This window comes from Mytilus trossulus, chromosome 2, assembly GCF_036588685.1.
Source record: "Mytilus trossulus isolate FHL-02 chromosome 2, PNRI_Mtr1.1.1.hap1, whole genome shotgun sequence".
NCBI classification, from domain to species: Eukaryota; Metazoa; Mollusca; class Bivalvia; order Mytilida; family Mytilidae; genus Mytilus; species Mytilus trossulus.
This window is the reverse complement of record NC_086374.1, coordinates 13,499,470-13,522,407: the sequence shown is the minus strand read 5'-3', so window position 1 is coordinate 13,522,407 and position 22,938 is coordinate 13,499,470. Positions and strand designations below refer to the sequence as shown.

The 22,938-nt window shown below is 32.0% G+C and overlaps 1 protein-coding gene across 1 annotated transcript; it reads right to left on the bottom strand.

Moving 5' to 3' along the window:
- Positions 1-1,332: 1,332 nt before the first annotated feature.
- Positions 1,333-15,051, bottom strand: LOC134706535 (citrate synthase, mitochondrial-like). The gene is made up of 9 exons (XM_063565557.1): positions 14,926-15,051; positions 12,334-12,384; positions 10,778-10,885; positions 9,651-9,872; positions 8,987-9,157; positions 7,993-8,192; positions 6,923-7,052; positions 5,493-5,804; positions 1,333-2,252 (listed from the first exon to the last, which is right to left on the bottom strand). The coding sequence occupies exons 1-9, from the start codon at positions 14,971-14,973 to the stop codon at positions 2,085-2,087; spliced, it is 1,410 nt and encodes a 469-aa protein (XP_063421627.1). The 5' UTR covers positions 14,974-15,051; the 3' UTR covers positions 1,333-2,084.
- Positions 15,052-22,938: the final 7,887 nt, after the last annotated feature.

The window sequence follows — 22,938 nt, the reverse complement described above, 5'->3', positions numbered from 1 at the left end:
TCATCGGTAATTATTAAGTTTTTTAAGTCAACTATATTTGTGTATGGAATGATTATATTATGCAGGTCTATCTGGAAGGTATATTCTGACCTTGACCTCTTATGTCAAAATTGTGCTTTCATAGTTAAGTTTGTTTCTTAGATAATACTTTAGTAATAGGTCAACTATATCTAAAGCATTTATTGATTGTAAGGTGTACATATCTGTCTGGCATTGTTCATCTAACCTTGACCTCATTTTCATGGTTCATTGGTCAATGTTTAGTTTTCTTGGTGAAGACTACCTCTGAGAAACTTTAAGCAATAAGTCAACTATATTTGGTGTATTGAATGATTGTAAGGTGTACATGTATTTCTTGTTTGGTTTATCTGGTTGTTGCTTCATTTTCTTGCTTCATGTTAAGTGTATGATACTTGAAGTAAAGCATTATATATAGGACTATCAACATGAAGTCAACGATAATGAAGAAAGCAAGACATTTCAGAAGGAGCACTCTTGTATGCATCACATTTTGTGACTTGAATCTGTTGAACAACTAGTGTTATTTCCAGGTATTATGCTATAGCAGGGATCAATACCAAGTTTTGTCAGTTATAATTGTACATTATTGCATTCACCTTGTTTTGTGTGTTCAACAAATATTTCTGTAACAGTTTTCTTTTTTAGGAACTATTAATCCTAGTCAGAAGCTATACAAAGATAAGTTATATCAGCAAGGGTATATATAGTGTACAGTATATAAAGATACATATTCACCAGGTAGTTTAGTAAAAAATCATTTTTAATTATGTTTGAGAAAAAGAGTTATTTTGATAGATAGCAATGTGGTTTGCTTCCTTTTATTGTTTGTCCTGTCAGACTTGTAAAAGGCACAAAAACAGTGGCAGTGTATCGTGTATGTGTATGTTTACAAATGTTTAATCCTCTCCCGACTATAAACAGTCTGCAAAAGGCATGTCACACTACCCACACACATTTAGACATAAAGCTAACCTGTCTCTACTCTTGCTCGCAATCCTGAATGTCAAACAGAGATGAAGTTTTCAGTCTCTGGCTTTTCCTGGCAAGGGTTAATATACCTACAACTTGCACCAAAAGTTGTTATAAGCAGTTCATTACTGTGGATTAATTATCATGTGCTCCTTAACAATTTTTGTGATTACAGGTGAACCATAAATTTAATTCAAATTTAATTTGAATGTTCCACAAATCATTAATTTTTTATAGGCTTGTTTACAGACACTAGAAAACACTATGAAATCAAATTTCCATGACATTCCACAAAAAATAAATGAGTCCTATATAATTGGCCATGAAAAATGAACACTCATATCTGCATATTTATATATTTTTACATTTTTTTTTTACAAATGGGTTTTTTATAATTCATACTTGATAGTTCTGGTAAACAATCTATAAATATACAACAAATGAATGATATTTTTACATACCATTTTAACAAATGTACACTCAAACCACACTTTGCACTTAGTATTCATGGACAGACTACAATAAATTATTGTTAAGAAAACTATTCCTATTTTTGCATTTCTTCAGTGATTAGTTTGTAATGATATTTACATATTCTGATGCATAGATTAATGGGGGGATTCTATGACATTCCCATTCATATAGCTTGGCTTCATGTTGATATCAAATAATTTTCTTAAATTAAAATCATGTAAATTAGCTTTTTGATCAATAGATGGAAATATTTTCCCCATACTAATCTTGAATGTAACTGCCCGTTACTCATTTTAAGTGAATCCAAATACAAAGGGAGATGATCTACATTCTATGGATGAACTTTCCTGCAGTTTCCACTTGCAAAGTAAGTATGCCCAAATTGTTCCTTATATTAAAATTAGTGCTGCTAAATAATATAAATCATTTGATCTGAAGACAATATCACATAATTATATAGTCATTTATAAAAATAGTAAACAGAGAAAGTTTACACAAGAACTAATTAACTTAAAATAAATACCAGTAACTAACAGTGTCTGACCTTAATTGTAACTTGATGCTTAATTACAATAAGGAAACTTAATATATGCAAGTTTATATAAATTATTTCAATCAACTTATTTAGCACTTTCTGCTAATTTTCTGTATGATGGTGTGTCAAAAGATTTTGGTCTTTCAATAGGTAGTCCCATAGCACGATCCCAAATAAGTGAAGACATGCATCCTAGAGCACGGGAAACTCCAAACATGACTGTGTAGTAGTTCATCTCTGTCATACCATAGTACTGGAAAGAGAAATAATTCACAATATCATCTGTTAGGTCTTAAACAAATCTCACTTGATATATAAACATTGGCTAGGTAGGTAAATTATTCCTCATTATGTTCTGATACATTTAAAATCAAGTTTATATAGGTCACTGTGACTGTGTTATGTGTAGTTTTCATTTTTACAAGGTATAAAATTCATTAGCTGGCTAAGTTTCATGTCTGGAAAAATGGGAGAAAATTCCTCAAACATATCCATAAAAGCAGGAGCATAATCAAAGTGCTGGATAGCACCTCTGGAAAGTTTGCAACTTTAGCTGTGTATTATTCCAAAAAGGTTATAGACGTGTATTATTTCAAATATGTATTTCAACACATCTTTGATGTATTAAACTAAACCATACTTGTCAGTAATTATCAAAAATCTCTTTTTCATGTTTATCATAAAAAGTTTTGATATTTTCTCATGATTGCAACCTTAAACTGTCATGACTGTAGATCTAAAATAATGAAATATACATGCAGAAAGCTCTGTTAATTTCTTTAAGTACCCATCGGCCATGTCAACTTCAAGGGCCTGTGAATTAGTATTTTTCTATTGGTTTAAGTCCTTCATATTTGTTTTTAGTAAATTAACACGTAAGTTTTTGTTTGTTTGAATTGTTCCATGTGTTTCATATCGGGGCCTGTTAAAGCTTTCTACATGTATATGGTACAAACGTTAACATTTTTCATTATTGACGACCTTTAGAGTGGCCTATAGTTATTAATACATTTTCATTCTTTGAACTCTTTTGGATAGCATTGGTTCTTTGCAAAAAATACTGCATCGTTACTTATAAATAAGACAGTTACAGTAACTTAAATCAATACAACTGTAAAGAAAGTGAATTTATATTAAAGGCTTTTATCAAAAATAGGGAACATGTCCATGGGACTAAAATGATGCCCTCGCTAGCATTAACGTTATAAACTCATGAACTGTAAATGTGACACTACCAAAATTTTTACTTGATCTGAATTATGGGTTAATAAACACTGTGTATTCATTCTAATTATACAGTATTGTGCAATAGAATTGTAAGATCTTGACATTTGTTTTGTGTCAGAAACCAATATGTTATGTCAACAATTTGATCGCAATCCAAATTCAGAGCTGTATCAAGCTTGAATGGTGTGTCCATACTTGTCCCAACTGTTTAGGGTTCGACTTCTGCGGTCGTATAAAGCTGTGCCCTGCAGAGCATCTGGTTTCATTTGTAACAAAGCACAACCCTAGAGCAGTAAAACTAAATCCACAAATTCAAACTTGATCAGTGTTTGTGGTAATGAGAATTGTGTAAAAGTTTCATAACATTTGGTTAAGACAAACTATACTTATTAGAGAACAGAAGCTTAAGTTTCCAGCAACTTTTCTTTTAGTAAAGTCGCATCAAACGCGAGAAAGGTACAAGTTACGCAACAAAAATTCAAACTTGACTTGTGAATTGTGGTTATAAGCATTGCGTATCAGTTTCATACAATTTGGTTCAGGCAAACTAAAGTAAGAAAACAGAAACGAATTTTGGGATATATACGGAGGTACTTATAAGTAAGGGAAGAATGTACATACTTACAGAAGAACAAGGATAAAAGTCAATACAGTGGGAGCATAACAACAGCAGTATGACCACATGAATAAAAGGTCTATATATACGCTAGATTCATAATTTTTATTTGTTGTAAGCCATTCGTTTGATATATTATGGTAATCATTGCCTCTGTGTTTGGATGACAAAGCAATTGAATTTCTATTAAAAAAGGGCATGCTATGCACATGTTTGTCTGTAATCTATATAAATTTAGATTTTGAGGTGAAATGCAGCCATTTAAGCCAAAGGGTACACATCATCATAATTTCAAGAACCTTAATCATTTCTACAGCACTTGTCTTAATACCCTGAGCTATGGTATTCAAGAAGTAGATGCTGACCTGGTTGCTTTTAATATGGATGCTATATGATACGAATTTGCGATAATACACCAGAGGTGGTATGATGTAAATTATTGGAAGAAGACTGAAGAAGAATTGACGTTGGTCAATGTTTTTTCTGCTGTCAGTTTGATCCACTTGAGCATGCTGAACGAGTGAAGGCCCTTATATCCACATTGGAATGTATTTAAAAAAAGTTTTCAACTGATTTTTGGCATCAAAACCTTTGAAGTTTCGATCGATGTTTAAACAAAAACAATGCATTTTGAAATTATTATTCTTTTTTATGAAAGCCGGTACCGTATTTACCTGTACTCGTCCATTACTGAGACATTAGACATTAGACATATAATTATCGAGTATTTTATATTCTATCACATGTGTTTTGTTATAAAAAATCATTATCACTTGTCAATTATCCGACGGCTTGCACCTCATTCCCGATTTTTTCGATACTCTCAGGCTTTTACCACGTTTACGTACATACATAGTAAACAGGTAAAAGTAGAGCGGAAAATGTTCATTCATGAAATTTTCATGAATGAAACTGATGCAATCTGGCGTAGATTTCTTGTGATTTTCTCTTCAGCGTATGGCAGATCCGCGAAGTAGTGTTTGAGATACTCATTTTCAAAATGAAGTTAAATTCATCTGAATCATCGGTGAACATTCAATTTTTTTTTTATAAAGCTGTAATCTTTTCAGTCAAATGAGAAGTTACTCAAATTTTTAAAAGAACCTTCCAAGAATCAGAATTCAAACACTAGTACTAAATTATCTCGGATCAAAAGAAATGGTGATAATCTGTCACCATAAGTTTGAGGCCAATGGCTATGGAAAGTAGGCAATAGCAAGCTATAGCAAACTTTCCAAAAAGTAAGGTTATCACCTCTTACAGTATCGATTGATCCAGAAATCTCTTTTTTGCATAACTTCAGTAAGTTTTTTTTTTAATTATGACCTTGACCTTGTGATCACAGACTCCAATCCCAGATGAAAAAGACAATTTGAAGTACCTAGAAGCCACTTTCCTTCAAAAATGATTTTGAGTGACTGACCTTGACCTTCAATCATAGAGACATCAAAATCAATAGTGATCATTCTTGCATTCTATGTGACCATATATTCTATTAAGGTTGCAATTCCAACATAGTGTTTTATTGAGCATCCAGAAACCAAATGACTAACAGAAAGACTAGAGTAGTTTGCATATCTTTGAAAAATACTTTTATGAAAAACTTAAAAATTCTAGTCTTTAATCAGAAATGTTTATAGTTAGACATACCTGTAATAAAACTCCACTATGTGCATCTACATTAGGCCATGGATTCTTGGCTTTACCCTGTTCTATCAAAACATCTGGTGTGACCTTATAGAGAGCTGATACCAATTTAAACAATGGATCATTAGGGAGTTTTCTCAAAGCAAACTCTCTCTGACATGTATATCTTGGATCTGTCTTCCTCAATACAGCATGACCATATCCTGGAATAACCTGTCCAGATTTTAGGGTATTCCAAACCCAGTCTCGCATTTTCTCTTCTGAAAAATCTTTTCCTACATCCTCTTGAACCTTTGTTAACCATACAAGTACTTCCTAAAATAAAAGAAGAATCTATCTAAAGAAGAGTGGACACAATAAATTGACATACATATTTCACTGGTTTTAACCAAACCAAAGAGCAGAAAACAGTCAAAGGCTATCAATGAGTCTTCAACAAAGTGAGAAATGTTGGACCAAGAGGAGGGCTTTAGCTGGCATTAACCAGTAATGTATATTACAACGTAGTTCAACAAAACAGGTATGCAACACTTAACTCCAAATCAGATACTGATATAAGCCTATTTTTTTTAATTTAGGAAATTTGAGCTTCAATCATCAACTTACTGATTTCCAAAGTAGGTTTCTATCTAATTTTTCAATTAAGAAAGGGACATAACCCAAGAACAGTGATTGCAATGCCACCCAAATTTAAAATTTACAACATTTGGTTAAGGTAAACCAAAGTTAGAGTGTCAAAACAGAAATTTTTGCAGTTTTTTCATTTATTAAGGGACATAACTCAAGAAAGGGGAAATGATGTAGTCCATATTTCAACTTGATCCATTTTTGGTGGTAATAAGTATGTGTATAAGTTTTTTGACATTTGGTTAATGCAGACTAATATTAGAGTGAGGAATTGACAAATTTAGCAATTTTTATGCCCCACCTACGATAGTAGAGGGGCATTATGTTTTCTGGTCTGTGCGTCTGTTCGTCCCGCTTCAGGTAAAAGTTTTTGGTCAAGGTAGTTTTTGATGAAGTTGAAGTCCAATTGACTTCAAACTTGGTACACATGTTCCTTATGATATGATCTTTCTAATATTAATGCCAAATTAGAGATTTTACCCAAATTTCACCGTCCACTGAACATAGAAAATGATAGTGCAAGTGGGGCATTCGTGTACTGAGGACACATTCTTGTTCTATTTAAACAAGGAGGAAGAGAACAATGATAGTGTCATTACTGAAATTGGAACTTGATTGACTTTCTTGCTTTTCAAATTGTCAGAATCGGATGTCTCTAAATCATACGAACTTAAAGTATAAAAGTTACTGAAGCCTTTAAAAAAGATGCTTAACTACAAAGACCTGTCAGTAAACTTTCCAAGTCTTGTAACAGAACAAATACTTTGAATGACAAAACTTAAGTATTCTGTTTTGCTATTAATCACCTGATTTGCCAATCCATGGAGAGGTCCAGCTAAGCCATTCATACCAGCTGCAAAACTAAGATATGGATCTGATAAAGCACTTCCTACTAAATGTGTGGTATGAGCACTGACATTTCCTCCTTCATGGTCACTGAAAATAGGATGAAATAACATTAAAACAAGTGAAACTAAGATATGGATCTGATAAAGCACTTCCTACGAAATGTGTGGTATGAGCACTGACATTTCCTCCTTCATGGTCACTGAAAATAGGATGAAATAACATTAAAACAAGTGAAACTAAGATATGGATCTGATAAAGCACTTCCTACAAAATGTGTGGTATGAGCACTGATATTTCCTCCTTCATGGTCACTGAAAATAGGATGAAATTACATTTAAACAAGTGAAACTAAGATATGGATCTGATAAAGCACTTCCCACTAAATGTGTGATATGAGCACTTCATTTCCTCCTTCATGGACACTGAAAACACAATGAAATACATTTACTATTTCATCTACTTGAATTATAGACTTTTACAAATATCTTAAAATTTCTATCAAGATACCAATGACTTACTTAACCCTGTTGCCAGACAAGTTTTGAATGATATTTATTATGAAGATCTCCAACTTAAGTCATAATAGCCAAGGAAACCACCGTCTAAAAGTAGAATCTGTCAGGGCAACTATCAGTGGAAAGGTTAATTGGTTTACAAAAAGAAACAATTTAAGGAAAAAAATTCAATAAATATCATGTTGATGAACATTACTGCAGAAAAATTATTCAAAAACTGTTTAATGTCTATAGCAAAATCAAAATTACAACTGATAGTCTTTGTTTTGTATGTGAAATAATTACTTTCTATTAAAAAGAACCAGTTGTTACAGAGGATAAGAATAAAATTTCATGAAAAACACCAAATGCTGTCGACTCTCCCTCCTTGGTCGAAGGAAAGTAAAATGTATAATGCTATATTGGCCAATGTTTTTTTTAACTGAATGTAATACATTGTACAAGTATTCCTCTATTCCATTGCATACATAAACAACAATCCTATCCTTGATGGGTGACTAAGTTATTCCTACCTATGAATTGTAAGATACATTCTCATCAGTTCTATGAAATCAGCATTGTCATAACCTAACATAGAACAGAAGTTCCAACTCCAATCTTTTTTATTGTCAATAGCTGTTACAGCTGTACCATCACGGTATAGATTTCTGTAGATTATAGATGCCACTGTTGGTAACTTTGCAATCATATCCATAGAATCTTCATACACATACTGTAACAATATGAAACACATTTAATATACATTAAACTATATTCTTTTATATCAGCATGTGAAATACTTTGTATTTGCTTTCAGTAACTGCAAGCAAAAATCATTTAACATAGTATAACCTACTGTTTTTCTTGTTCTAATATTTTTTTTGCAACTTTATTTTTATGTTCATCAATGTATCTTTTCGTTAGTAAACAGGCTTTCAAGCTTTGAAGTAAGAAAATAGCTCAACTTGCACAGGTTACAAATATGTGTGAATTATACTTCTTTATAAGACAATAGGATAAAGAGTCTTCCAATTTTATCATTTCCCTATTCAGATGCTGACTTAAATAATTTAGTTATTATTTCAGTTATAGATTTCTAACTTCTTTTCCTTGGAAGGGAGATAATTAGCTTCCTCCACTTACACAACAGTATTTATGTTATTTCCAGTCTCATGTTGTAAATTCAGAAATTATTTCATGCATTTATTGTTGTGTCTTGCAAAGAATGAGTCGAAACTTGAGATTATTTTTTGTGATTTAATAAAATCTTCTTATAGCTATACATGTATGTATCACATATCAGAATGGGATTTCATTTATTACTGACCTATTCACATTGTTAAAGTTGCAATAACTTCTGAATTTTCAGTACTGTATACTGATGTAAATGTGAGGTTAAGAGCAACAAAATGTAAATGGGTGACAAAACATTATGGTTCTAATAAAACCAACATTACAAGAAATTTTACGTTCTAATAAAACCAACATTACAAGAAAATTTACTGTCTTCAATAACAAATAATTTACCTCCCAATATGATGCTTTTTTAACGCCATCAGAATAAGCTTTTGCAAATTTACTTTCACTGTTGAGGGCTGTAATTCCTGCACTAAACTGAGACATTGGGTGAAGGTTTGATGGGAAATTGTTTAACATGGTTATCACATGGTTTGGTAATGCAGCTCTTTTGTTCCATTCCTACAAAATAAATTAAAATATTACAGTTCTAATCTTTAATGCAATCTTAATCTTCTACTGATTATGAGTATATTTTAATCATTCCTACTATGATAACAGGTCATATATAAGTAATGAAACATTGTGCACAAACTTATTTATACACTGTAAAAAGAGAGAATTGACTAAAAGGTACTATAAAAAAATAATATTCCTATCATTTATCACAATGAATAGATTAGAAAAAGACAAAGAAACAAAAAACAATGTTCTTATCATTGTCACAAATAAGTGAAAATTACTTAATTCTTATCAAAATCTTATGAAAACAGGAATATTTTTAGTGGCTTTCATGAGGAACAGAAACAAACAAATCATTTGTCGGCAAAAAAAAATTGAACATAAAGTGTTATGATACTGATAGATGAACTAAGCCCAATAGTGGTTGAAACTATGACTGTCTGCTTCCGTGGCAGACATGTATGTGTTGATAAGAAGAGTTGCTATAACTTACCTCAGATATAGCATCTGCTTGTTCTTGTGATGGCACTTGTCCTGTACATAATAACCAGAAGAGTCCCTCTGGAAGTGGTTCCTCTCCCTTTCCTGCATTCCCCCTTGGTAATATTTTCTGACACTCTGGGATACTGTACCCTCTAAATCTGATGCCTTCATCTGGGTCTAAGACTGAAGTTTCTGTTACTAAGCCTTTTATTCCTCTCATACCACCATAGATCTGAAATCATTATTTAATAGAATGCACATCTCTGGTATTGCATATTAAATGTGTAAAGAACTAAAAGGTAATGAAATATTGTAGTATTACTAGTAGTCTTCCAACTGTATTTCACTTGTTGCTTATATGTATACAATCATTTCTAACTTGTAAATCAAGTATAATGAAAAATAAGATACGTGACACTTAATGATAGTTATACCGAGCTCTAAATAGTCTTAAGTTAATTTTGATCATTTTTAACCAAGTCGAATCATATTTGTTAAGGTGACCCTGGCCTTAAGGTCATAAAATTTTCAAGTCAATTTTTTGTACTCATACTCCAAAATCAACCAATCAAAATGGTGGATATCATGTTTCGAGCATAATTTTAGTGCTCCAAGCACTGAGCAAAGTTTTATGACTTCAACCCAAGATGTGTTTGCAGACCAATGGACAGACACAATCAGATGCTAAGTAATATTAAAATGTATTTTTTTCTAACTAACTCTAACACATTACTTTAATGTTTGTTGTAAGTTTTACCAACCCTTAGACTTTAAATTTATGTAAGCAGTCTGCACGGTTAGCCACTAGTCCAATGCCCCAGACTAGTAAATTTTGATTTAGGACTAGTGAAAATTTTCAAAATTTTATATAGTCATATAGAGAAAATTTGATATTTATTTTCCAGACAAGTAGATGAAAAAGTTTTCTGTGCAGACTGTGTAAGCAGACATGATTACATTTATACTGCTGTTCAGTGTTGTGCATCTGTTCCCTGTATCACTTATTAGTTTATAGTGTTGAATGAATACTTTTTTTTAAGAATGACTTTTCTTCACATTTTTCTTTTTTGTTTGCCCTTTTTTTCACCATTAATATACAATTATCCTGAAATGTATTGATCATAATGATTATATTACCATATCCAGTGTCACTTCACCAACTTTCTTGTTTCCATACTCCTTTCTTAAGGCTACAACTTCTTTCTGTTTTTCTGGTATCAAGTCTGCTAATACATCCTTCAAGTTCTGTAAAATTAATCAATGAAGTAACTAGGGGGTCAACATAATATTTGCCATCGTAGGCATCTACTTGTTCTAGTACCTGTATCTTCTACAATGATATTCTTCACACTAGTTAGGAAGAATAGGTGTTAAAAATGATGGTTTTGGCTATTTATCGCCCTTTAAAAGCTGAAGTATTTCTGATACTTAAGGTTATCAATGAATCTTAACTCAAAAGGGAGTCTATCTGCTATAAATCCTCTAAAAGTGATATCCTTGAGAAGAGATATTACTAAAATGGTTCCTTAAGTTTAAAAGACCATAAATAATCTGTTTGATGCTATACCCTTAGGCTTATGGTGTCACCACAGTCTCTATTCAACTGAGAAAACCCATCTCCTTAGTGTAGCTTTAAAGGAAAATAATCGCACAGAAATATTAAGTAAAATTAAACTTCAAGAAAATAGCTATGTAATCTTATCCCTTTGCATTTTAACACAATATTGTATATTAAAATATTTTCTGATTAAATGCTGAAAAAATTGTTTCAATTAAAACAGGATAGCAGATAATATATTTTCATATCAATATAATAATTCTTACAACAACAGATTTTAATTCATCCTTGATGTGTCTATTTAAAAAACATTCTCACTTGGCTGATCAGCATAATCATTCAAGCCTGAACATGCTAAAAACTAAGGTGTTTAAAATCATAATAATTCAACTTCTAGGTACATTTATAAGTTTTAATTCATAACAATGATTGCATTTTAGTTCCTCACTTATTGATCATGTAAAGGTTCATTCATAATATTAATGGCTCCTCGCAAATTAAAGTTTATAAAAGGAATAATTGAAGAAAAGAGACATTTTTAAGAAAAAGAAAAAAATGTTTTAAATAAAAAGCATTCCTCTCCCCCCATTTGACTAGTTATCAATGCTTCATGGAGCCTAAAATATTTATCTGGTTTCTATCCAATGGAGTGTTACAATAAATTACCTTGTGATTTCTAGTCAAGTTTGAAATAAACTATAACAAATTTCAACCGATAAAAAAAGCTATTATAATTTCTCAGGGTTTTATTCTTTTCATTTTGTAAACTGCTTAGAAACCAATTCATATATTCTACACAGACACCAGCTTTAAGCCCATCAAATGCACCGGTCAAATTTTGCTGTTTTCAGTTTCTACATTACGGTGTTTACATAATAAAAGACAATGTCTGACATGCCCTTTTTGAATTATCATTCATCATGCTTAAGTGTCCTTTTCATGATTTGCTCCATGCCCTTTTTGAATCCTAGCTGGAATACTGGGTACACAAATCATTATTCTGCCCTAAACCATTTTTGTATTTTTCACTTTCAATTTATGCTTCCACAGCCTTTTTCGTAAATAAAAAGTTACCCTTCTTTATAAAATTCTGTTTATAGACAGTTGTCACTCACGAAAAATAAAAGTTACTTACTGTGCTGGAAGATGAATTTCGTGCACCTATTGAGGCAGCTGGAAACAGCACCTAGTAAAATAGAAAATCTTTATTTAAACACCCAAAATAACAAAATGATTTTTTACATTTGACAAAACATGTATTTGCACCTTTTTTCAAATTATTTTGCTTTTTTATTTTTTTAGAGTGTGTCTGTTTAAGGTCTTGTGACAAATATTTCATTCTTAAAACAAATTACACCACACATGTATGAAAAAGGAACAGTTGCTGGATCAGGCATTATATATCTTAGTCTGGTATATATTTTTAAATCCTTATTTTGTAATCAGATTCAATTTTCATGCAATACAGATATGCTTAAGTTTTACATAATACTGATAAAAATAAACACACATATCTATGTAAAATTGAGAATGGAAATGGGGAATGTATCAAAGAGACAACAAACCAACCATAGAAAAAACAACAGCGGAAGGTCACCAACAGGTCTTCAATGTAACGAGAAAAACATTATGTGAAACCAGAATGCTTCATCGATATTCAATGTTTTACTCCAGATCTGCTTTTGATTGAAAAAAAATACTTTTGGACTAGCTTAAAACAAACGGTAACAAACAGAAATATGCAAAAGAAAATATACAAATTTCGATGTTAATACTTAACACGTTGTTGGTGTTTAAACATAAATGGAAAATAAGAACATTTCAAAAATATGGCAAGAATGAAGATGATAAAACCTTTTCTCCAACTTTTAAAGTCTTCCCTACAATTCAATATTGGAGCATGCAAACAGCAGTGTCCGTGACCTATAGTTGTTTAAAATATCGGTGTCATTTGGTCCCTTATTTGTAAAGAGTTGTCTCATTTGCAATCATATGACATCTTTTTTTTATATAGATAAAATCAATTCCAAATTTTATAACTAACAAACATCTTTGAGAAACCACAGAAAGTAAATATTTCTGGTCATAACATTTTTTTATTATGATTTTAAAACATTGAAAACATATAATTAAACATATTTAACAGGTTGGGCACAACCAACCAAATGGGGAACTGTTCCCCAAATGAGTAACAATCCCTCATTTGAGTAATCATTTGATAGTGCTGAATAACAAAATTTTCCTACCGGAGTGTTTTTTTTATTATTAAAATGGCACATATTCATGAGAAATGCAGCAAAGTTTCCAAAAGATGACTATCCTTATCTTGATTTACTGAGAAGATACAGGCCTATGAACATGATGAAAACTTAGAAAATTTGACTATTTTCAAGGCTTGTAACTTTTTTTAAAAACCCATAATAAAAATATAGTTCTTTGGAAAAAGTTGTTTCATTTTCTATAAATTTGTGCCATTTTAACTTAAAAGACCCATTAGCCATTTTTAGAAATTTTTGTTTTTTAGCACTATCAAATGATAACGGTGCAGTCCAGTGTATCCGCACACCCAAGACTTAAGACTTCACTTCATTCAACTGATAAAACCAATAATTGGATAACTTTGTGTGAAGACATTCATAACATACTTTTATTTCATAAAATCTTCTGTTTGTATGGTTTCATCCTCTAGATTTGTGTAATGTGTGTTCAAAACCCTATTCTGAGAGTTCCCTCAATATCCCGTAAGTTTCATGCATGCCTTCCAAAAAAAGCTTATTTTGAATAATGGAAATATTTTGACTACAAAATATAGCTGAATTAGAACCAAGGACACTGCCAAGGATACAGAGCAAAAATTATTTCAATCTGATATAAATCTGACTTAAATAAAACAAATTCTATCTGATGATGTAATTTGTTTTAATGGAAATATTGGCCAAATATGATAAATCACTGGATTGCAGTTATTAATTAACTCTTGAACTTATCAATTTTAATCCTTTTTATCCCTTCGGAAGGCTAAAACAATAACAAGATGGATTTTATTTGTGTTACTGTGTTGATATGACGAAAACAGCTAATGCATGATATCACAGGCCGCAAAGTCACAGGGGACTTCACTGTACTTAAATGAGGGATTGTTACTAATTTGGAAACCAGTTCCCCATTTGGTGGGTTGAACCCAACCGGTGTAACATGGGTGCTGAATAGTCCAAATGATTATGACGTCTTGAAAGGCTTGACGCCTTACTTCGACGTAAGGCGTCAAAGAAAAAAATCATAATAGCCTTTCAAGACGTCATAATTATTTGGACTAGGGTGCTGAAATGACTACCATTGGGTGCCGATTTGACCAGGTGCCAATTAGACTATAACGGGTGCCCAATTGACCAGGTGCCGATTTGACTAGAATTCATTGCAAAACGATTCAAACTCTTTATGCAAATTATGGCCTATTGAAAAGGACATGTCATAAATATCAATTGATTTAACCCTTTTGAGAAACAAGTCTTAAAACTGTTTTATACTCTGTCTTTTAAAGTTTAGTAGCATGCTACTGTGATTGAATATTCAAGAAAAAAAATCACTCAGACGATTTCGTAATCGGAACACGATAGGCAAAATTATGGGAGGTCATAATTTAATTTTAATTAACTACGCTGTCTTGATGACATGCCTCCGAGTGTAATTTCTCCTCTTATTTTGATATAACGTGATAACCTCATACCTTGCTTTGTTGTAAAGCTGATGAGGCTACAGTTCTTATTATAGACATAGTGAATATAAGTGTCTTCTCGTCAAAAAGAAAGTTGTAAGCACACCGGCAACCAAGGTCAGTAGAGTGACGTCACAAAAAGGAAATGGATTTAGGGTTATACTATAACCTGTACGCCCGACCCGTTTGAGGCGCCGTTTATTACTTGTTCCTTATTTTGAGTTTTGAATAAATAGGCCTTCAAAAAGTTGAAACCCCTGCTATTTGATCAAATTTTAAGCAATAAAATGTGCACTAATCTTCGGTCAATTTAAAATCAAATATGATTTTCTGATATAAAAAAAATAATATATATTTAACAAACGTATAAACTGATATTAGAAATTTGATTGATGTTAGATTTTTTTTTATATCAAGAAATACATTTTTGTTTTCAATTTTATTAGACGTCTTTATACAAATCCTTGATAAAATCGAAGATAAGAAACAATAGCATCCAGCGCAGCCATGAGCCATAACATGATCAGGTAAATTAAAAGATCGTATAAGTAAAACATTTCCTGTAGTTTCATATTACAATATATTGAATACAGTTGATGGGTGTTAGTCGTGTGTTACAGAAATATGACTACTTATATCAGATACCAATGATACTTATAGTTTTATAAATAGGCCTCCAAAAAACCTTGCTATTTCATCAAATTTTAAGCAAAAAAATGTGCACTAATCTTCGGTTAATTTGACGAAACTGGACGTGTACTCGGAATATCCTTACTTGATCCAACCGTGCCTATTACGAAATTCGAGTTCCATCAAAAGACGTACAATATATGTTTTTGTTAGAAAATTGTATTATATTCATACATGTATTTACAAATAAAGAAAACATTGTAATCTGTATTAAGAACCCCAATCCAAGTTAAGTGCTGGTAGTTAAGATTGTTCATTTGAGTTATTGTATTCATTGTAAATGAATCGGAGCGCTCGTTCTTGCAGTTTTTTAATTTTGTTTGTGTTACGCTCGCTTCAAAAATGCCATGTGAGCGGCCAGTAACTGAGGTTTGACATGATGAAAGAATGGTAAATTGTCATTTTTGCCAGTTTGTTCAAGTGTGATCCAATTCTTTTCAGATAAGAACTTGCTCAGTTTTTGCAGATGTTATATACTAAGTAAATGTGTTAGTTAGATTCGATCTTAAAATCAATGGTAACTCCAAGTAGTTTGACTTCATTATCGTATTTGATGTTGTTGAATACTATTTTGTCTTTATGTGTTTGACTACCGATCGCTATGGCTTAAAATTTTTCTGGATTAGCCCGCATTTCATTTTGTGAGAACCATGAAATTAGTGAACCACTGTCTTCCTCCTATGATTTGATAACCAACGTCAAAGAAGAATCAGCTTAATAAGGGTGTTGTCACCTGCATAATTATACAAGTCACAGTTTTTTAACAAAGAGAAAACCTATCGTTTATATAAGTATTAGATAAAACTGGGACTAGTATAGAGCACTGTGTCGGTACACCTTTATATATGTTAAGCATTTGACAAATACTTTTACCAATTTTGACACATTGTTTTCTACGAGTCAGGTATATAACTATCTAAAAATGAGTCTTTATTCATTTCAAAGTTAACAAAAATATTATAATAAATATTATAATATAAAGTAAGGTAATTTTCTAAATATTTCATTCCTAAGTTGTTTTATTTATTTCTTTAATTTTATGTGATTGTATTTTGTAATTTACCTCTTGTTTCACATGTCAATGTGACTGAGTGTTTTTGAAATAAAGCATATTGTATTGGTTGTGAAAATCTAGTAAATTGCGAGCAGATTCACTTCGACCATAGTGTTTCAACTTCATAAGTAACCAGCCATGAGGTAAACAGTCAAAAGCTTTTCAAAGGTCCATTAAAATTGCTGCTAGGCATTTGTCATTGTATAATCCTTAGAAAAGTCGGTCAGTCAAAACCTGCTCTAAATGCTGCAAGAAATGAATCAAAAAGTATTTTTGAAATGTTCCGAATGTTGCGTCTCGATGACTGTCTTTAATATTTCTAAAGGTTATTGAAGGAAGCACACTCACTGATCTGTAATTACCCTTTTCGAGTATATGTACTGTTTTTTTAATGAATCGGTGCCACCTGGGTAATTTTAAGTGAGTCTGAAAAGACTGAGGTAGACAATGACAAATTTAAAAGATCAGTTGGTTTGTAACTACAGTTTGAACATAGTGGAATAATTTTTGGTGATATTCCATATAAGAGATTGATATGCTTTATTATTGTCATTTTGTTTATTTTCTTTGGTTACATCTTCTGACATCAGACTCGGACTTCTCTTGAACTGAATTCTAATGTGCGTATTGTTATGCGTTTACTTTTCTACATTGGCTAGAGGTATAGGGGGAGGGTTGAGATCTCACAAACATGTTTAACCCCGCCGCATTTTTGCGCCTGTCCCAAGTCAGGAGCCTCTGGCCTTTGCTAGTCTTGTATTATTTTAATTTTAGTTTCTTGTGTACAATTTGGAAATTAGTATGGCGTTCATTATCACTGAACTAGTATATATTTGTTAAAGGGCCAGCTGAAGGGCGCCTCCGGATGCGGGGATTTGTCGCTACATTGAAGACCTTCTGCTGTTGTTGTTTTTTTCTTTGGTCGGGTTGTTGTCTCTTTGACACATTCCCCATTTCCATTCTCAATTTTATTTACATCCTTTTAGAGAAAATAAAATCTTCAACTAAAAGAAAGAGTGATTTTTATAGCTGGAAAGAAACCTTAATTTAGACTATAGATACAAAAAACAAAAAATCAATAAGGAAAAAACTTTTTCTGTATGTAATCAATAACAATTTAAGATTCTAGTATAAGATTGAAATGCACTCAAGTACTTTATCAAGTAGAGACGATGAAACTTTAAATACACTGAAAAGGGAACATGAAAAGAAACTTTCAACAAATGACTAAGAAAAATCCAAAAGCAATCTGGAAATACATTGACTCGAAGTCTTAACCAAGATCAGGGATACTTGAACTGTTAGCCGATCCAAACATTGAAACCTAGTCTTAGAAAGACTTATGACAAAGAAAAGACTGAAATTAGCAACGTTCTTTTAACAGTGTATCTGCAAAAGAACCAAAAGAAGAAGTTCCCACCTTACCAATAAGAGAATATAAAAACAAAATGCTACAAATTGATGTAAAGGGAATCTGAAGGTGGATAAATCTCCGGGACCAGATAGGATAAACCCCGGAATTAATATTCTTAAACCATATCAGCACAGTTATGCCTAATTTACAACCAATCCATGTAGTTGGAAAGTAGCACAGATTAGCGCTACTGATTTTTAAAAAGGTCAAACATGTCTTGCTGGCCCAACTTCAGTGGTGTGCAAAGTAATGGAAACATTGGCCGGTACGCGTACACATTGTTAAATGCAACAATTTGAAAAGCAACAAGTATTTTTACTGATCGAAGCAACAAGGATTTTTACTGATCGAACCAAAACGCTGGGATTTAATTTCACAAAAATCTGTATCAGAAGAAAACGAGCAATAATTGCTAATAAAGAATCGGGAACTTACAGGAATTTCTATATATGATGTATGATCAGTGACCGCTTGGATCTGATAGTTAATGGTAAATACAAGTTATATGTAGTATATTTATGTTTGTATTAAACAAAACAAAAAATAACTCACTTTGGAAAAAAGGAGCAGGACTCATAAAATAAGTCTGTCCCCAAGTACTACCTATTTGTGTTTTTTTAATATATAAGAGTTAGATATAAAAGCTTCAATTATCTTTTATATTTATCATCATCATAACTATCATCCTTTATAGCTGTGTCTTTTCTTATCAGTTTTTATCTGGACTTAGAAAGTAATTATAACACAAACTAACTCGATGTAAAATACCCTTTAATCAATAGGATTGCATGCACATAGTGCTAACATACCCCAAAAGATCAAAGAATGTTTTCAACTGTTAACGAAGTGATAAAACATAATACATCCAAGAGAATAATCATAAATAACCGACCTTAAATGATTAGTTGTCATGTACAGTTGATAATATATTAATAACTACAGCGAGGAAGTCCCCAGGCTGTGCACACTGTCTGGAAAGACGGTCACCAAGGTGCAATATGTTTTGTTTTTACATCTACGATTCTTATCCAGATCAATTCGGATATGTTTGGTTTTTAGATATACTATTCTAACCCATATAAATAAGGGAAGACATCAAAAGTTCAATGCAGGATAAAAAAAAAACTCAATCACAGTTTTTTCACTGACCCCCTACCCCCTCGATTAACTTAATTTGGGGAAAATTGATTGACCAATAGGCACATATATAAAATTTACCCCCCCCCCCCATCCCAAACTATTTGATTTACGTTTTTTTTTTATCCTACATCGATCTTTTGATGTCGTCCATAAGGATATGTTTGTTTTTACATCTACAAATCTAACCCATATAAATAAGGATATGGTTCGTTTTAAAATAAACTATTCTGATCTATTTTAGCCCATATCAATTCGAATTTCGGATGAGTTGGTATATTTTTGTATCTACAAACGCTAACATAATTATGCACATACAGGGAAAAACAAGATAAGATCAACATAACTGTGACAACACAACAACAAAAACAAACTAAAAAAACAACAACAAAAAAACAAAACAAATGTAACAGTTTATAAGACATGAAAAATAATTGTATACTGCAATGGAACAGTCAACCATGCATTAATAAATTATTTGTAAAATTATTAGGATATATCTTTTTGGGTACATTTCATTTCAAGGACCCTTGGATACCAAAATGAATTACTAGTACTAAACAAACAAATCAAAACATAACAAAGGTATACACTTGAACCAAATAGATAACGAAGGAATTTAACACGACGGGTGCCACATGTAGAGCAGGATCTGCCTACCCCTTCCCGAGTACCTGTCTTTAGTTTTCGATTTTTGTTTTTTTATTTTGTTGTAAATGTCTTTTTGTCTTTTTTCAACCATGACGTTGTCAAATTATTTGTTTACTTATAAGTATATCTCTTTTGTGTCGTTCGCCTCTCTGTTAATGAATAACGAAGGGAATAGGCGAGAATTCAATGAACACGAGTCCATTCTAAAGCTAGCATGACGAAATTGTCTAAGACGATAACATAATTAGGTAGTACATTGAGAAGTTATAGAGCTATTTTGAGTGTGAATTTGTTTATGAATTATGGTTGGGATTTCCATTTTCTGATCTTTGATTTAAGTGTGTTAAATGGTTTTGTGGTTGCAGAAAAAAATATTCAGAATATGAACGTCTCTTAAATACTATTCACAAAATAATGAAATAACTCACATAATATTGGTTTCGTCATCAAGTCATGCATGCAAGAAAAGGTCAAAGAGAGAACAACCCGACAAAAGAGCAGACAACAAAATACGGAGACAACTTAAATTTACACTTTACAAAAAAGGCATGTTAAATATCTATGTCACTTCACAAAATAACTTTAGGAATATTTGGATTTCTTAAAATTTTGAATATGAGTCTTATAAAAAATACATCTAGAACCTGCAAGATAATAACAGCTAGGGCAAATACAAAATTACAAATTTATAATCCTTATATTTTGAAATGGGCTTGGTTAATTTAGCAGAAAGATTACTAACAATTTTCTATCAAACGCTTAATAAATCTTTTCCCCAATATTTATTCGACTATCTATCCACAGGCACTTTTCCCCCTATAAATAGATATAGGAAGATGTGGTGTGAGTGCCAATGAGACAACTCTCTATCCAAATAGCAATTTAAAAAAGTAAAACCATTATATGTCAATGTACGGTCTTCAACGCGGAGCCTTGGCTGACACCGAACAACAAGCTATAAAGGGCCCCAAAATTACTAGTGTAAAACCATTCAAACGGGAAAACTAACGGTCTAATCTATATAAAAAAATGAGAAACGAGAAATACGTATAAATTACATAAACAAACGACAACTACTGTACAACAGATTCCTGACTTAGGACAGGTGCAAACAGTTGCAGTGGGATTAAACGTTTTAATGGTTACAAAACTTTTCCCTTTTTTTGAAACAATAGCATAACATCACAACATAGAAAACACACTATAAAATATCAATTGGCAGGCTTAACTCAATCAAAAAACTTAAATTAATATATTTGAAGGTATATAATTTTTTTCTGAAACGCGTGCCTAATATATGACATATCCTCAGTAACAATGTACCTATGGCTAAAAAATAATGAAAAACAATTGAAATTTCTAGTTACTGCTCACTGATGATACCCCCGCCCAAATATTTCGATAAACAGGAAGTTGTTGAGAGTGATGAATCTGAAAACGCATCACATGTGTACGGTATAGCCACACTGTGTGTATATGTCTCAGGTATGTATATACCCGGTAATATAGCCAAGGATTTGTAAAGTAGCACTATACCGACCGTGCAAGCCGTGAAGGTCAAGGTCGTTAAAAACTTCCATTTGAGCCGGTTAGCGTGACTATACTGTGACAAATCCTTGATATAGCTGACTTATATAAACCCTGAAAACAAATAATTTTATTTCTGAGATCTTTTTATTGTAGTTCTTGAGAAAACGTGAGGACATTTTTATAACTCGCAAATAGTCAAAAAATAACAAAAGGACCTATGAGCTACGGTTCCGCAGCTACGGAAATAGCTGATTTATATTAACCCCGAAACCAAATTTCAGAAATCCTTGTATAGGAGTTCCTGAGAAAACTGACGAAAATCTGCAACTCGCTCTGTAAGATGAATATGAAAATGCATCACACGATAAAGCGGACTTGTACGAACCCTTAAACCAAATTTCAGAAATCCTTAGAATGTTGTTCCTGAAAAAGATGCGACGAAAAATATTCATGGGACGGATGGACGGACGAACAGACAGAGGCAAAAACAGTATACCCCATTTTTTAAATCGGGGTTGTAATTATATTTCCCCTAGATTTAGACTACGAATAATTAAACCCGTTTGCGAAACGTCTATATTATATATACTATCAGAATATAGAATAATTTAAATCACAGGGTTGTTGGGTTTTTTCTCGGTCCACTCACACTGTTTCTCGGTCCACTCACATTGCTTAATTATTGCAATACAATATTTTCAACGGTAAACTAAACTTGTCTTACATCGTCTATAAGAATATTTTCAAGTTATTGTTGATTTTTAATGTAAGATTAACTAATACGGGTAAAAAAGAGAGTGTATAATTCTTATCAACGAATGTATAGATTAAACCGTATCTTTATATTGTTAAACACAATATATTCAGTCCAACGACTTTTTAAGAAACAAATGGACGAGTTATCAACGGACATCCCTGGGAAACTCCATGGTGTATTCACAATTACTGTCATTAAATACCCTTTGCATAAGTAATACACAACGGAAATCAAATGTTTTCTCATTATAGAACATATTTCACGAATTTCTATATTTGACAGACCTCTAAACTGCTTTGTACACAGAAAGCAATAAATATATAATCATCATGTCCACCAACACCTAGATATGTACATGTGACTTGTCGGACAAGGGTAATTATTGAACAATTATTATAAGGCAATAAAACTCGTTTGACAAAATCATGACCTTAGTCATCGACATAAATAAATGTAAATATTGAAATCCAACATTTTGGTGATTCTTTGTATTTTCCCGTGTACGTTTTTCTTCATAATGATTCTTTTAAAAACATTTTGTTAATGATACAGCACTCAGAAAAACAAAAACATTAATAAAATTCCTTTGCAGGTTTGGAAATTAAACTGAAATTGATGTTATATATAAAAAAAAAAGAAGATGTGGTATGATTGCCAATGAGACAACTATCCACAAAAGACCAAAATGACACAAACATTAACAATTATAGATCACCGTACGGCCTTCAACAATGAGCCAGGCAATACCGCATATAGTCAGCTATAAAAGGCCACGATAAGACCATGTAAAAC